Source organism: Physeter macrocephalus, chromosome 1 (assembly GCF_002837175.3).
Source record: "Physeter macrocephalus isolate SW-GA chromosome 1, ASM283717v5, whole genome shotgun sequence".
Classification (NCBI taxonomy): Eukaryota; Metazoa; Chordata; class Mammalia; order Artiodactyla; family Physeteridae; genus Physeter; species Physeter macrocephalus.
In genome coordinates, this window is record NC_041214.2 from 101,924,930 (window position 1) to 101,943,502 (window position 18,573).

Below are 18,573 nucleotides of genomic sequence, written 5' to 3' on the forward strand. Positions count from 1 at the left end.
CATACTGGAGCAATGAAAAACATCTGTCATGATCCGCTCATTTACACCCAACAGCTTTCTCGTCAAAGCCCTCTTCAGGAGGAGACCTATTTCCCAAAAGTTAGTCCTTAGAGCACACAGCTCACCACTTCAGCAAAAGTCTGGCAGATCTCTGTGAAGGAAGAAAGGGAAAGAATTTAAGACAAAAGGCAGTGCAGGAAGCCCAATAGCTGACGACAACAGCTCAAATGTTCAAATGATGGGTCATTTACTTTGCCTGAAACCAACAACTTTTGATTTCTACCCCAGATCCTAGTTTCTAACAGTTGCAACTTTCTGGCAAGAGGGACAGATGTCCTATCAGAATTACTCTTCCTTGAGAATAAGTAAGGCAAACCTAGTCATTAGAAGAAAGAAGAATGAACAGTCCAGAGTCCTGATGAATACACTGGGAGAACTCCATAGGTAGATAATGATCTCTGACTAGGAACATTCAGTCAGAAAGTCTTGTTGAAGCCAAACAAACAAAAATAAAAACAAAGACACAAGTTTCCCTGAATAATGCTCCCTGTGATAAACTACCTGCAGAATTTAGTATGATAACATCTTTCTCTTAAAGAATCAGTATGTGTCCTCTTATTTTAAAAATCTAATTAATGTACCTTTTTAAATTTTTGGCTCTTTGGGCATGACTGCCAAGAAATTTAATGGTCAGAGTTACTTAAATAAATTAATAAATCTAATTTATCATTCAATAAATAAATTCTTGTGACTATGGTACCTGCTTTTTCTCTTATTTACTATTTTTGGTGTTCAGACTTTATTCTAATAAAATTGATGTCTTTTATTATCAGGTCTCTTAAATCCTTTCTAGAAAACAGGTAGGGGAATAATTTTTTTTTATTTCATAGAAAAAAACTTTCTTAACCTGTGTGAAAAATATAGCACCAAAAGATCTTCCCTGAACTCCTTTTAAGAAATCCTCAAATTTGGAAGACACTTTTAGATCGGCAAACAACTGGAAAACTAAGTAATAATTATGACTACATATAAATGTCCTATACATTGAAAAAAAAATCATGAATAAAGCCAAGGGGAAGACAAATCATGATAAAAGACTAATTTCCTTACCACAAATAGCTCCTACCACTGAGTAAAAACAAGACAAAACATTTTTAAAAAATGGTTGAAGAGGAAGACAAGGGAGATCAAGATGGCAGAGCAGGAGGACGCCGAGCTCACCTCCCTGATGAACACATCAAAAATACATCTAGTGGGAAGACATAGAGTTCGCGTCTCCCCAAAACTAGGGCGCCTGCCGGCTGCTGGTGGAGGACCTCAAGGCCCAAGGAGACGGGACCTCAATGCCCAAGGAGAGGGGAGGAACACCTGAGTGACTGGGTAGGACATGGGGGTAGTGAGGGGGGAGAAGAAGTGGAGGCTGGACAGGACCGGTGACCCTGAGGGGTGGCTGGGAGGGGGGACAGGTTCCCACTCCTGGAGGGACCCTCAGGGGCTTGGAGGATCAGGGGGAGCACACCTAGCATTTCCACATCCCAGTTGGGCCCCAGGAAGCCTGCAGGGCTCTCGGGCCAGGTCCTCCACCTTCTGAGGCCCCCTCTGGGGTGCGTTGGTCCTAGTGGAGTAGGAGGGAAGTGGGGGAGAGAAGAGGAGAGGCAGATGGGAGGGAGCCTCAGGGATCAGAGGACCAGGGGAGGTACAGAAGGCGTTTCCCCCACCCTCTCAGCCTCAGGAAGCCTATTGCGCTCGGGCTCCCAGTCCTGGTCCTCTATTCTCTGAGGCCCCCTCCAGCCTTGTGGGCCCTAGGGCCATGGGAGGGAGGGAGGGAGGAGGGGGAAAGGGGAGGAGAGGCGGTCAGGGAGGGGCCCTCTGGGATCAGGAGGATCAGGGGAGGCAAGGAGAGCATCTCCGCCACCATCTCAGCCTCAGGAAGCCTGTTGGGGTTCCAGGTCTGGTCCCCTGCCTTCTGGGGCCCCCTCCTGCCGTGTGACTCCTAGGGGCATAGGTGGGAGAGGGAGAAGAAGAGAGGCCAATGGGGAGGGGCCCTCCAGGATCGGAGGATGAGTGGGGAATGTGCCTAGTGTTTCCCCTGCCTACTCGGGCCCAGTGAGCCTGCCGCAGTCCTGGACCTGGTCTTACAACCTCCAAGGCCAGAGGCACTCCTGGGCCCCTCCTGCTAAGCCTAAGCCCCACCCCTCCCCAGGGCCTTTTCGGGCCCTGTGGGTATTAAGCATATGCCCCGCCCACTGCCTAAACCTCACCCCCACCTAAGCCCTGCCCCCCACAGCTAAGGCCTTTTCTGGCTTTTTTTCTTTTTTCTTTGCAGTACATGGGCCTCTCACTGTTGTGGTCTCTCCCGTTGCGGAGCACAGGCTCCAGATGCACAGGCTCAGCGGCCATGGCTCACAGGCCTAGCCACTCTGTGGCATGTGGGATCTTCTCGGACTGGGGCACGAACTCGTGTCCCCTGCATGGGCAGGCAAACTCTCAACCACTGTGCCACCAGGGAAGTCCCTGGCTTTTTTTTTTTTTTCTCCTCTTTTTTACTATTGTGCTGTTTTACATTCTGGTTGTTGTTTCATCTATATTTTTATTTTTTCATTCTTTCTAACGTATTTGTTACTTTTCTAATCTTATTTTACTTTTTATTCTTTGTTATTGTTCTCCTCCTTTTTTTCTTTGTTCTTTTTTTTTCCTGCCCCACACAGTTTGCAGGATCTTGGTTCATGAGCCAGGGGTAGGGCCAGAGCTCCAGCAGTGGGAGCTCTGAGTACAAACCACTGGACTAACAGAGAACCTCAGATCCCAGGGAATATTCATCTGAGTGAGGTCTCCCAGAGGTCCTCATCTTGGCACGAAGACCCAGTTCTACCTAACAGCCTACAAACTCAGTGCTGGAAGCCTCAGGCCAAACAACCAGTAAGACAGGAACACAATCCTATCCCTCAAAAAAAAAGATGAGATGACAAAAGAAATATGTCACAGATGAAGGAACAAGGTAAAAACCTACAAGACCAAATAAATGAAGAGAAAATTGGCAACCTACCTGAAAAAGAATTCAGAGTAATGATAGTAAAGATGATCCAGAATCTCAGAAATAGAACGGAGGCACGGATTGAGAAAATACAAGAAATGTTTAACAAAGTTCTAGAAGAAATAAAGAACAAACAAAGAGTGATGAACAACACAATGACTGAAATGAAAAATACACTGGAAGGAATCAATAACAGAATAACTGAGGCAGAAAAACGAATAAGTGAACTGGAAGACAAACTGCTGGAAATAACTGCCAAGGAGCCGAATAAAGAAAAAAAGAATGAAAAGAATTAAGATAATCTCAGAGTCCTCTGGGACAACACTAAATGCACCAACATTCAAATTATAGGGTCCCAGAAGAAGAAGAGAAAAAGAAAGGGTCTGAGAAAATATTTGAAGAGATTATAGTTGAAAACTTCCCTAATATGTGAAATAGTCCATCAAGTCCAGGAAGCACAGAGAGTCCCATACAGGATAAATCCTACAAGAAATACATCAAGACACATATTAATCAAACAAAAAAGAATTAAATTCAAAGAAAAAATATTAAAAGCAGTAAGAGAAAAGCAAAAAATAACATACAAAGGAATCCTCATAAGGTTATCAGCTGATTTTTCAGCAGAAACTCTGCAGGCCAGAAGGAAGTGGCAGGATATACTTTAAGTGATGAAAGAGAAAAACCTACAACCCAGATGACTCTACCCAGCTAAGATCTCATTCAGATTCGTTGGAGAAATCAAAAGCTTTTCAGACAAGCAAAAGCTAAGAGAATTCAGCACCACAAAACCAGGTTTACAACAAATGCTAAAGGAACTTCTCTAGGCGGGAAACACAAGAGAAGAAAAGGATCCACAAAAACAAACCCAAAACAATTAAGAAAATGGTAATAGGAACATACTATCGATAATAACCTTGAATGTAAATGGATTAAATGCTCCAAACAAAAGACACAGACTGGATGAATGGATACAAAAACAAGACCCATATATATGCTGTCTGCAAGAGACTCACTTCAGACCTAGGGACACATAAAGACTGAAAGTGAGGGGATGGAAAAAGATATTCCATGCAAATGGAAATCAAAAGAAAGCTGGAGTAGCAATTCTCATATCAGACAAAATAGACTTTAAAATAAAGACTATTACAAGAGACAAAGAAGGACACTACTTAATGATCAAGGGATCAATCCAAGAAGAAGACATAACAATTATATATATTTATGCATCCAACATAGGAGCACCTCAATACATAAGGCAAATGCTAACAGCCATAAAAGGGGAAATCAACAGTAACACAATAATAGTAGGGGACTTTAATATCTCACTTACACCAATGGACAGATCATCCAAAATGAAAATAAATAAGGAAACACAAACTTTAAAGACACAACAGACCAGATAGATTTAATCGATATTTATAGGACACTCCATCCGAAAACAACAGAATACACTTTCTTCTCAAGTGCACATGGAACATACTCAAGGATAGATCACATCTTGGGTCACAAATCAAGCCTTGGAAAATTTAAGAAAATTGAAATCATATCAAGCATCTTTTCTGACCACAATGCAATGAGATTGGAAATCAATTACAAAAAAAAAACTGTAAAAAACACAAATACATGGAGGCTAACAGTGCGCTACTAAATAACAAAGAGATTGCTGAAGAAATCAAAGAAGACATTAAAAAATACATAGAAACAAATGACAACAAAAACACGATGACCCAAAACCTATGTGACGCAGCAAAAGCAGTTCTAAGAGGGAAGTTTATAGCCATTCAATCTCACCTTAAGAAGCAAACAAATCTCAAACAATCTAACCTTACACCTAAAGCAACTAGAGAAAGAAGAACAAAGAAAACCCAAAGTCAGTAGAAGGCAAGAAATCATAAAGATCAAAGCAGAAATAAATGAAATAGAAATGAAGAAAACAATAGCAAAGATCAATAAAACTAAAAGTTGGTTCTTTGAGAAGATAAACAAAATTGATAAACCTTTAGCGAGACACATCAAGAAAAAAAGGGAGAGGACTCAAATCAATAAAATTAGAAATGAAAAAGGAGAAATCACAACTGACAGTGCAGAAATACAAAGGATTACAAGAGACTACTACAAACAACTCTATGCCAATAAAATGGACAACCACAAAGAAAAGGATAAACTCTTGGAAAGGTACAATTTTCCAAGACAACCTGGAAGAATTACAAAAAATAAACAGACCTATCACAAGTAATGACATTGCAACTGTAATTAAAAATCTCCCATCAAACAAAAGTCCAGGACAAGATAGCTTCACAGGAAAATTCCATCACACATTTAGAGAAGAGTTAACACCTATCCTTCTCAAACTCTTCCAAAAAATTGCTGAGGGCAGAACACTCCCAAATTCGTTCCATGAGGCCATCATCACTTTTATACCAAAACCAGACAAAGGTATCACAAAAAAAGAAAATTACAGACCAATATCACTGATGAACATAGATACAAAAATCTGAACAAAATACTAGCAAACAGACTCCAACAACACATTGAAAGGATCATACACCATGATCAAGTGGGATTTATCGCAGGAATGCAAGCATTCTTCAATATACGCAAATCATTCAGTGTGAAACACCATATTAACAAATTAAGGAATAAAAACCATATGATCATCTCAATAGATTCAGAAAAAGGTTTTGACAAAATTCAACACCAATTTATGATAAAAACTCTCCAGAAAATAGGCATAGAGGGAACCTACCTCAACATAATAAAAGCCATATGTGACAAATCCAAAGCAAACATCATTCTCAATGGTTAAAAACTGAAAGCATTTCCATTAAGATCAGGAACAAGACAAGGATGGCCACTCTCGCCACTCTTATTCAACATAGTTTTGGAAGTCTTAGCCATGGCAATCAGAGAAGAAAAAGAACTAAAAGGAATACAAACTGGAAAAGAAGTAAAAGTGTCACTGCTTGCAGATGACATGATACTATACGTAGAAAATCCTAAAGATGCCACTAGAAAACTACTAGAACAAATCAATGAATTTGGTAAAGTTGCAGGATACAAAATTCATGCACAGAAATCTCTGTCATTCCTATACACTAACAATGAAAAAACAGAAAGACAAATTAAGGAAACAATCCTATTTACCATCTCAACAAAAAGCATAAAATACCTAGGAATAAACCTACCTAAGGAGGCAAAAGACTTGTACTCAGAAAACTATAAAACACTGATGAAAGAAATCAAAGATGATATAAACAGATGGAGATATATACCATGTTCTTGCATTGGAAGAATCAACATTGTGAAAATGACTATACTATCCAAAGCAACCTACAGATTCAATGCAATCCCAATCAAAACACCAATGGCATTCTTCACAGAACTAGAACAAAAAGTGTTACAATTTGTATGAAAACACAAAAGACCCCGAATAGCCAAAGCAATCTTGAGAAAGAAAAATGCAGCTGGAGGGATCAGGCTCCCCAACTTCAAACTATACTACGAAGCTAGAGTAATCAACACAGTATGGTACTGGCACAAAAACGGAAATATAGATCAATGGTACAGGATAGAAAGCCCAGAGATAAAGCCACACAAATATGGTCACCTAATTTATGACAAAGGAGGCAAGAACATACAATGGAGAAAAACAGCCTCTTCAATAAGTGGTGCTTAGAAAACTGGACAGCTACATGTAAAAGAATGAAACTAGAACACTGCCTAATACCATACACAAAAATAAACTCCAAATGGATTAAAGACGTAAATGTAAGACCAGACACTATAAAACTCTTAGTGGAAAACATAGGAAGAATGCTCTGACATAAACCACAGCAGGATCTTTTTTGACCCACCTCCTAGAGTAATGAAAATAAAACAAAAATAAACAAATGAGACCTACTGAAACTTAAAAGCTTTTGCATAGCAAAGGAAACCATAAACAAGACGAGAAGACAACCCTCAGAATGGGAGAAACTATTTGCAAATGAAGCAACAGACAAAGGATTAATCTGCAAAATATACAAACAACTCATGGAGCTCAACATCAAAAAAACAAACAACCTAATTAAAAAATAGGCAGAAGAACTAAATAGACATTTCACCAAAAAAGATATACAGATGGCCAAGAAGCAGAGAAAAGATGCTCAACATCACTAATTATCAGAGAAATGCAAATCGAAACTACAATGAGGTATCACCTCACACTGGTTAGAATGGGTATCATCAGAAAATCTACAAACAACAAAATGCTGGAGAGGGTATGGAGTAAAGGGAACCCTTTTGCACTGTTGGTGGGAATGTAAATTGAAACAGCCACTATGGAGAACAGTATGGAAGTTCCTTAAAAAACTAAAAATAGAACTACCACATGACCCAGCAATCCCACTACTGGGCATATACCCTGAAAAAACTAATTCAATAGGATACATGTACCCCAATGTTCATCACAGCACTATTTACAATAGCCAGGACATGGAAACAACCTAAATATCCAACAATAGATGAATGGATATAGAAAATGTGGTACATATACACAATGGAATATTACTCAGCCATGAAAAGGAACAAAATTGGGTCATTTATAGAGATGTGGTGGACCTAGAGTCTGTCATACAGAGTGAAATAAGCCAGAAAGAGAATAACAAATATTGTATATTAACGCATATATGTGGAATCTAGAAAAATGGTACTGATGAACCTATTTTCAGGGCAGGAATAGAGACGTAGATGTAGAGAATGGACATGTGGACACAGAAGGGGATGGGGAGGGCGGGACAAATTGGGAGATTAGGTTTGACATAAATACACTACCATGTGTAAAATAGCTAGCTAGTTCCCACCTGCTATACAGAGCAGGGAGCTCAGCTCGGTGCTCTGTGATGACTTAGATGGGTGGGATGGAGGGATGGGAGGGAGGTCCAAGAGGGAGGGGATGTAGGTATGCATGTAGCTGATTCGCTTTATTGTGCAGCAGAAACTGACATAACATTGTGAAGTAATTTTACTCCAATAAAAAAAAAAAAAGAATACATCTAAATGTGGAGCAACTCTTGCTGGACACAAACAGGAGTCTGCAAGAAAGGCTCTTCTACAAACAAGGCTGTAAAGATCCACATGGCGTCGGGTAGGAAGAGAGGAGAATCAATTAGGCAAGACCCACACATTTAGCAGGACACAGAGGAGAAGGGAGATATGTTGGGCTCAGAGATCCTCCCTGCAGAGTTGGGGGTTTGAACCACATATTGGGCATACCAGCCCTGGGGTCCAACACAAGGAAGACAAGTCCCCCTTAGCTGGTTTGAAGACCAGTGGGACTTAGAGGAGTGTTGTAAGAAGCCGAGACTCTGCTCATGAAGAGCAGGTGCACATGCTTGCCTACTCTAGGGAACAAGGGGGAGGAAGCAGATTTAAGCTGTGTGGGGCTCTGGCTGGTTTCCCACAACTGCTCCTGTCTGCAGCAAGTGCCTGATCCAGCTGCTCTTGCTCCTGTGCAGCTCTCTACAAGGATGGAAGTGCTTTAGCGGGTGGGGGGGAGTGCACACTTAGAGGAAATGAACCAGCTTGGACCCGACCCTCAGGGCTTCTGTTCCATCATCACCTTGAGCTCTGATCACACCCAAATAGGGCAGTGACAGCCACTGAGCATAGAAGCTGGCTGGCACCTGGCTCTGGCTCTAGCCCCTCCATCTCCAGCCCTACCTCTCACCAAGGTGATAGCTGCTTGCACACCCCAGGAGAAGATGTGACCCATGCTCACTTCAGATTCAGCTTTCCCACCAAAGCCACTGGGCACATGCAAACTGCATAGGGACACTCCCATGCAAGGATACTCCTTCAAGACTGGGATAGGTAACTATTTCACCTAATTTCATAGAGAAAGAGAAAGTTAAACAAAATGCGAAGACAGAAGAAATTGTTTCAAATGAAAGAACAGGGAAATAAACCTGAAGAAAACCCTAATGAAAGAGATAAATAACTTACCAAATAAAGGGTTCAAAGCATTAGTAATAAGAATGCTAACTGAGCTTGGTTAAAAAAAAATAGATGAACACAGGGAGAATTTTAACAAGGAACCAGAAAATATTAAAAAAAAAAAAAAGAAAAACCAAACGGAGCTCAAAAATACAATAACTGAAATGGAAAATACACTAGAAGGAATTAATAGCAGATTAGGTGATACAGAAGAACACATAAGCAATCTGGAAGAGAGAATAATGAAATCACCCAATCAGAACAGCAAAAAGAGAAACAAATTTTTAAAAATGATTAAGGGACCTCTGGGACAACATCAAGTGTTATAACATTCACATTATAGGGGTCCCAGAGGGTGAAAAGAGACAGAAAGGGATAGAAAATGTATTTGATGAAATTATGGCTGAAACGTTCCTGAAGTTGAAGAAGGAAACAGATTTCGAGTACAGGAAGCACAGGTAGCCCCAAACAAATGAACCTAAAGAGACCCACATTGAGACATATCATACTTAAAATGGCAAAGGCTAGAGATAAAAAGAGAATTTTAAAGACAGCAAAAGAAAAACAGAGTCACGTACAAGGGAATCCCTATAAGGCTATCAGCTGATTTTTCTGTGGGAACTTTGCAGGCCAGAAGGAAGCAGCATGATATATTCAAAATCTTGAAAGGGAAAAACCTGCAACCTAGGATACTCTATCCAACAAGGTTATCATTCAGAATTGAAGGAAAGATGAATTTCTCTGACAAGCAAAAACTAAAAGTTCATCAATACTAAAGTGACCCTAAAAGACAAAGGTCTCTTTAAGTGGAAAAGAAAAGGCTACAAGAAGTGAGAATTTATAAGAAAGGAAAAATCCCACAGGTAAAGGCAAATATACAGTAAAGGCTGTGGATCAGTCACTTAAATAAGTGAGCATGAAGATTGAAACACAAAGATTGTAAAATCAACTATAACTACAATAAACAGTTAAAGGATATGCATGAAGATGTAAAATATGGCATCAAAAACACAAAACATGGGGAAAGGGAGTAAAAATGTAGACCTTTTAGAATGTGTTTGAACTTAAGTGATTATCAGTTTAAAACAAGTAGATATAGCTATAGGTCAATACATGAACCCCATGGTAACCACAAATCAAAAGCCTACAATAGATACACAAAAACTAAAGAGAAAAGAACACAAGCATACCACTAAAGAAAATCATCAGACCACAGGGAACAAACTAAAAGAAGAGAAAAAACAGAACTACAATAACAACCAGTAAATGAGTAAGAAAACGGCAATAAGTACACACCGTAATCAAGTAGGATTTATTCCAGGGATGCAAAGGTGGTTCAATATCTGCAAATCAACCAATGTGATATACCACGTTAACAAAACAAAGGATAAAAATCACATGATCATCTCAATAGACACAGAAAAAGAATTTGACAAAATTCAACATGTATTTATGATAAACTCTCATCAAATTTGATACAGAGGGAACGTATCTCAACATAATAAAGGCCGTTTATGACAAACACACAGATAACATACTCAATCGTGAAAAGGTGAAAGATTTTCCTCTACAGTCAGGAACAAGACAAGGATGCCCACTCTCAGAACTTCTATTTAACATAGTATTAGAAGCCCTAGCCACAGCAAGCAGACAAGAAAAAGAAACAAAAAGGCAACCAAATTGGAAGAGAATAAGTTAAACTGTCAGTATTTGCAGATGACATGACCATATACACAAAACCCTGAAGTCTCCACCAAAATTTAATTGGATTCCTCCACCACCCCAAAAATGGGACCTAATTAAACTTAAAAGCTTTTGCACAGCAAAGGAAACCATCAACAAAATGAAAAGACAACCTACTGAATGGGAGAAAATATTTGCAATGATATGACCAATAAGGAGTTAATATTCAAAACATACAGCTCATATAAGTCAATATCAGAAAAACAACTCAATTAAAAAATGGGCAGAAGACCTGAATAGACATTTTTTCAAAAAAGACATACAGATGGCAAACAGGCACATGAAAAGATGCTCAACATTGCTAGTCATCAGAAAAACGCAAATCATAACCACAGTGAGATATCACCTCACACCTGTCAGAAAACAACAAAAAGTCCACAAATAACAAGTATTGGGAAGAATGTGGAGCAAAGAGAACCCTAATACACTGTTGGTGGGAATGTAAACTGGTAGAGCCACTATGGAAAACAGTATGGAGGTTCACCAAAAAATCTAAAAACAGAACTACCATATGATCCAGCAACTCCAATCCTGGGTATATATCTGAAGAAAAAAAAAACCCAGTAATTTGAAAAGATTTATGCACCCCAACGTTCATAGCAGCATTATTTACAATAGCCAAGAAATGGAAGCAACCTAAGTGTCCATCAACAGATGAATGGATAAAGAGGATGTGGTATATATAGGCAACAAAATATTACTCGGTCATAAAAAAGAATGAAATTTTCCCATCTGCAACAACATAGATGGACCTGGAGGATATCATGCTTAGTGAAATAAGTAAGCCAGAGAAAGACAAATGCTGTATATTAGCACTTACATGTGGAACCTAAAATAAAAATACCAAACAAATGTAACAAAACAGAAACAGACTTACAGATATAGAGAACAAGCTAGTGGTTACCAACAGGAAATGGATGGAAGAGGGGTAAGATGGGGTCGGGGATTAAGAGGTACAAACAACTATGTATAAAATAAATAAGATATAAGGATAGATTGTCCAATGCAGGCAATATTGCCAATATTTTATAACAACTTTAAGTGGAGTACAATCTATAAAAATATTGAATCACTATGTTGTACACCTGAAACTAATATAATATTGGAAATCAACAATACTTTAATTTTAAAAAGTTAAATAAATAATAATAAATAAAGGTGTCCTAAAGACAAAAAAATGAGTGAAGAACATGAGTGTGTCAAAATACAAATGAACAACTAAAAATATGAAAAGATGTCCAATTTTATGCATAATTAAAGGCAAGAAAATTAAAATATCATTAACTTAGCATATTAAAAATTTTTGATAATACATAACTTTGGCAAGTGTATGAATAACAAGGTGCATGGATAAACTCTTACTCAGTGTCCCCTGGAAATACACAGTCTTTTGAGAGTATAATTTGGGAATATTGATTAAAATGAATAATATACAAACTCTTTGACCTACCAATTCCACTTTTAGTAAGTGATCCTACAGACACATTTGCACAATTGTGCTAATATATATTTTCCAGAATATTTGTTGCATACATATTTTGTTGATAAAATACTGGAAACAATTTAAATAGGATTTCCAAACAATAAAATACTAGTCAACCAAAGAATGAGGCAGAACTGTGTATAGTAATATACAAAGATGCTCCAGACATTCAGTGAGGGAAAAAAAATCATACAGAACACTATACTTGTATATATGTATGTCTATGCTTATAATATATGGCCATATATGCACAGAAATATTGGGAAGGCATGTAAGACACTTTGTGTTTTTCTCTCTCAGGTGTACAACTGGAGGGGGCAGGGAGAAGAGAAATTGTTTTTCTTTATACTTTTCTGTACTGCTACATTTTGTAGAGTGCAAATTTGTTACTTTAGTAAACACCCTAATTTGCTGCTCCTTGCTTAGCTAATTACCTCTTAAATTGAAGCTTCACTGAAAACATTTTGGAAAACAACCAGGATAAAACCTTTACTGTCTAGGCCAGTGCAGATGCATGGTCCAGGCCCTAAATTTAATCTCTGTGTGTGGCCGGCTTTACCTTTGGTAGGATACTTAGATAAGCGGACTCGCTGGAAGCTTTCAGAAAGGCAGAGGGCGGTGGGGGAGTCCTGGTGAGGTCCCTGATCAGTTCATCATTCCTGGAGCTCCTGAGGGAAAGGAAGCTGGCGCTACTCTGACTGAGGCTCCCGAAGCCTGCCAGGTCTGCATCGTGGAGAGAGCTTTTCTGGTGGCACCTGTATCTGGTGTCAGGGCTCACCAGGGCTTCTTCAAACACGGACTCCTCGTCAGAGAGCTGCAGCTTCTCCAGTTCCTTATTGATTTTCTGTACATCTGCCACGGTGGTGCCAGTGGACACATGACTGTCAGGCTTTGTGTACTCAGCACAGAGACTGAGGATGGTCTCCAGACGCTGTCTCTCCTAGAACACAGAGGAGGGAAGGTCAGTGAGTTTGTGAGAAGGAGACAACTCCGAATAAAAAGACATAAGGACCGCTGGTGAATTCAACCCACACATAATCCCACAGATACTTGGCTGGTGATGTTTTTCATCATCTTTGATGAACCCATTTATAAATCCAGATGAAACCTGGGTTAACAATGCCTGATTTTCCTCTCAAATTCAATTCTTTATTTGTATATCCCAGTGCTGATCCTAGCACAAACTAGCACTCAGTGAGACCTTTCTTGATTTATCAATTCTCCAACACTTCAAATGTTTTTGGTTAATCTCCTTTTTAAAATCTTCATCCCCTTCCCTCCCTCTACTATCCACCTTCAACAATATCTACCTCTTTCATCACTGTAGACTTAATATTTGAGTTTAAAATTAATTCTCTAGGGCTTCCCTGGTGGCGTAGTGGTTAAGAATCCACCTGCCAATGCAGGGGACACGGGTTCGAGCCCTGGTCCGGGAAGATCCCACATGCCACAGAGCAACTAAGCCAGTGCACCACACTACTGAGTCTGTGCTCTGGAGTCTGCGAGCCACAACTACTGAGCCCATGTGCCACAACTACTGAAGCCCATGTGCCTAGAGCCCATGCTCCACAACGAACGAAGAGTAGCCCCTGCTCACCGCAACCAGAGAAAAAGCCTGCATGCAGCAACGAAGACCCAACACAGCCTAAAATAAATAAATTTTTTAAAAAACTATTAAAAAAATTAATTCTCTAACTTCCTACAGAAATATCATTCTACTGTTTAGACACACAAAAGGAAAATGCTACTTTAGAAAAGGCTTAATTTGAAAGGCATAATAACTAGGTCTTCAATTTTTTTCTTGAAATGCTTCAAATTTTTTAAAACTCTTTTTTATGTCTTGTCACCATATAAAGGTCTTTCCCACCAATTTCTCAAATGAAAAATTGAAATGATTTTTTAAAAAAGAGAATGTCGCAAGAAGATGAAGAACATTTAACGTCACGTCCAGATAGAAAGACAGCAACATATTTCAAATTCTGAGATCATTAAATCTTTGAATCATTTAGCTGGAAAATAAAATGATAGTTTATTTGTCTAAAAAAATTAATATAAGGCCCTTGATGTCTATAATGGTACCACTAACTGACACTTCACCAAGCTCCCCATGTAAAACACATAGGTATTTATGATTTTTGACTTTAAGTAAACTTACTATACATTTGTGAACAAGGGGATATAGTTTACAAAATGCTTATCATAAACCTAGACAGCACTCTTTGGAGTGGGGAATCTCAACATCTTTACCTTTCACATTAGCCCAACTGCCGAAGTGAAAAGAAAAAAATAAAATAGCAAAAAACATCTTTGGTTATTACATCTACCACATTGAAAAGAGAATTCAAAAGCCTTCCATAGAAAAATGTTTTCCAACCTAAACAGGAGGGAAATCCAAAAGGGAGGGGACATATGTATATGTATGGCTGATTCATTTTGTTGTGTAGCAGAAGCTAACACAACATTGTAACGCAACTATACTCCAATAAAAATTAATCAAAAAAAAAACAAGAAAAGAAAAACGTTTTCCAAATTGGTTATCAGTAACAAAATAGAAAAGTGTTAAGCAGGCCTGGGCTGCTGTTTTTAATATCTAATTGCAGAAAATTTGTAAAAACAAAATTCTGAAGGTAGTTCTCTTTATTAGTGGAAGAGTATCAAATAGAAAAGTCAAATAGGAACAGACTAACATAATTCCCTGGTTTTCATTAAATACATCCATTAAATGACAAAATAGCATAAATGACTTTCATCTGTCCTCTGGAGTACTCTCCCCACCCCAAAAATGCAACAGCTTGATCAAAAGGACTATTAAACGGGTTCTTATAAGCCCCACCTCCCTTTTACTGCCTGAACTTCTGGACTCCAGCTGCAGCTCCATCCTCATGGCCTCGTCCCACGGAAGGCACTCGGCTGCACAACCTCATCCCAGGCGCTTCTGCACCCTGTCCATCCAGGAGCCCTGATGCTTATTTATCTCTGTAGCTGCTACCAGCTGCCAAGCCCTACCCACCTCAGCTTTGTGGGGAAGGAGGGGGGGGACACACAGCATTCGTTGCCTTATTTTAAACTCCAGCAATCTAGAAAGGTCTGCATGTGAATATGCAAAGACAACTGCAAGGGCGTATGTGAGGAAGGGGACAGGAACAAGATGTTATATTTTACCCCTTCTCAAAAGCATCTGCATTAGAGGCTAATCTCCAAAGAAAAGTTCTCTTTCTGCCATGTAGGTGAATTAAGTTGAAGCAACTAAACTCAGTCTTTGCTAATCTTCATAGATGACAGTGTGTATGCATTCACCTCAACATTCATTACATTTGGGATTATCAGAAAGTTGTCAGTTTCTCTTTACCAGGGCACTAATGAACAGTGCGGCCCTCAAAAGCATGAAAGGTACTTCTGCCCAGCCTGTCATACATAGCAAAATTCCTCCCACATCTCCTTCCCAAAATAGTTTCTTTTGCTGCCAATGCCATTGCTTAATTCCAGAGGGAATAAATGATCCCAGCCAAAAGATGAATGCTATTTCAGACAGTGAAACAGTATTCAAAGGCGGCTACACAGGAAGTTTGGTCTACTGCTATGTGCTTCTCTCTATTCTTATCACCCCATTCACAGCCAATCTGTTCAGGTTTGAATCACACATGGATGCAGCACTGCTGCCCACGAGTCTCACAGAATTCCAGGCCTTTGCTGAGACACACTGGCCTCGTAAGAACTGCATCAAAGAAAAATAAACTGATGATGAGAAGTGCGTCAGAAGAAAGTCTGCGAGGCATTTCAGAAAGCACAAGAAGCCTTTTAAGGAAACCCTGCACAGAAATTACCCTCATAACTCTCCCTTGAGCCCTCTTCATCTTTCCCATTAATCAGGCCAATATTCTCCACACTGCATGACCTAAAACGAAGGCGGCCATTCCACACAGGACACTTTTGAGAATCAAATAGGGCACTATTAATAATTACGCTGGGACAGCAAGCGCACACTGGGACTGGCAACCTGAGATGTGTGGCTCTCTTCCTAAAATTCAATTTTCTTTGACACTTCACCTAACAACCTGCTGAATTAGGAGGCTACCCTCTTTGATATCTCCAATTCCTACCCGTCTTTCCAAACCAGCAATCCACTGCGCAACCTCTTGAAAAGGCACCAGTAAATAGCCCAAATATATAAATGGCCCAAAACACTGGTGTTCAGGGTTTAGAACGTAGGTCCCTTTGAATTAAATTATTTAACATACATTTTAATTTTTTCTCTCTCTCTCCATTTTCCCTTTCCTCCAACTCCATATATCAAAGAAAGCTTTGAAAGGGACACAAGAGCTTAACAAATATACCTGAAGGGGGGACCAGGAGAAGATGGCGGAAGAGTAAGACGCGGAGATCACCTTCCTCCCCACAGATACATCAGAAATACATCTACACGCGGAACTGCTCCTATAGAACACCCACTGAACGCTGGCAGAAGACCTCAGACCTCCCAAAAGGCAAGAAACTCCCCACGTACCTGGGTTGGGCAAAAGAAAAAAGAATAAACAGAGACAAAAGAATAGGGATGGGACCTGCACCAGTGGGAGGGAGCTGTGAAGGGGGAAGGGTTTCCACACACTAGAAGCCCCTTCGCAGGTGGAGACTGCGGGTGGTGGATGGGGGAAGCTTTGGAGCCACGGAGGAGAGTGCAGTAACAGGGGTGCGGAGGGCAAAGTGGAGAGATTCCCGCAGAGGACCGGTGCCAACCAGCACTCACCAGCCCGAGAGGCTTGTCTGCTCACCCGCCGGGGCGGGCAGGGGCTGGGAGCTGAGGCTCAGGCTTCGGAGCTTAGATCCCAGGGAGAGGACCTGGGTTGGCGGCATGAACACAGCCTGAAGGGGGCTAGTGCGCCACAGCTAGCCGGGAGGAAGTCCTGGAAAAAGTCTGGAGCTGCCAAAGAGGCAAGAGACTTTTTCTTGCCTCTTTGTTTCCTGGTGCTCATGCAGAGGGGATTAAGAGCGCCGCTTAAAAGAGCTCCAGAGATGGGCGTGAGCCGTGGCTATCAGCGCGGACCCCAGAGACGGGCATGAGACGCTAAGGCTGCTGCTGCCGCCACCAAGAAGCCTGTGTGTGAGCACAGGTCACTCCCCACACCTCCCCTCCCGGAAGCCTGTGCAGCCCGCCACTGTCAGTGTCCCGTGATCCAGGGACAGCTTCCCCGGGAGAGCGCATGGCGCGCCTCAGGCTGGTGCAACGTCACGCTGGCCTCTGCCACCGCAGGCTCGCCCCGCATCCGTACTCCTTCCTCCCCCCAAGCCTGAGTGAGCCAGAGCCCCCGAATCAGCTGCTCCTTTAACCCCGTCCTGTCTGAGCGAAGAACAGATGCCCTCAGGTGACCTACACGAAGAGGCGGGGGCAAAACCAAAGCTGAACCGCTGGGAGCTGTGTGAACAAAGAAGAGAAAGGGAAATCTCTCCCAGCAGCCTCAGAAGCAGTGGATTAAAGCTCCACAATCAACCTGATGTACCCTGCATCTGTGGAATACCTGAATAGACAACGAATCATCCCAAATTGAGGAGGTGGACTTTGGGAGCAAGATATATTATTTTTTCCCCTTTTCCTCTTTTTGTGAGTGTCTATGTGTATGCTTCTGGGTGAGATTTTGTCTGTATAGCTTTGCTTTCACCATTTGTCCTAGGATTCTGTCCATCCGTTCTTTTTTTAATTATTTTATTTTTTATTTTCATAACTTTATTTTATCCTACTTTATTTTATTTTATCCTCTTTCTTTCGTTCTTTCTATTTTTTCTCCCTTTTATTCTGAGCCGTGTGGATGAAAGGCTCTTGGTGCTCCAGCCAGGAGTCAGTGCTGTGCCTCTGAGGTGGGAGAGCCAACTTCAGGACACTGGTCCACAAGAGACCTCCCAGCTCCATGTAATATCAAATGGCGAAAATCTCCCAGAGATCTCCATCTCAACACCAAGACTCAGCTTCACTCAACAACCAGCAAGCTACAGTGCTAGACACCCTATGCCAAACAACTAGCAAGAGGATGCCTAAAATCATAATAAGGCCACAGACACACCAAAACACACCAGCAGACGTGGACCTGCCCACCAGAAAGACAAGATCCAGCCTCACCCACCAGAGCACAGGCACTAGTCCCCTTCACCAGGAAGCCTACACAACCCAATGAACCAACCTTAGCCATTGGGGACAGGCACCAAAAACAAAGTGAACTACGAACCTGCAGCCTGACAAAAGGAGACCCCAACACAGTAAGATAAGCAAAATGAGAAGATAGAAAAACACACAGCAGATGAAACAGCAAGGTAATAACCCACCAGACCTAACAAATGAAGAGGAAATAGG

General features: G+C 40.8%; 1 protein-coding gene across 16 annotated transcripts in view; it reads right to left on the reverse strand.

Moving 5' to 3' along the window:
- PHLDB2 (pleckstrin homology like domain family B member 2) overlaps window positions 1-18,573 on the reverse strand; it is a 129,144-nt gene that overhangs the window by 55,908 nt on the left and 54,663 nt on the right. For 15 of the 16 annotated variants that reach the window (XM_055085612.1, XM_055085606.1, XM_055085604.1 and 12 more), the window contains exon 3: window positions 12,793-13,173. In XM_055085612.1, the coding sequence (XP_054941587.1) occupies window positions 12,793-13,173 (381 nt within the window). The remainder of the gene's footprint in view (window positions 1-12,792; window positions 13,174-18,573) is intronic. The other variant, XM_055085611.1, reaches the window with a different exon arrangement.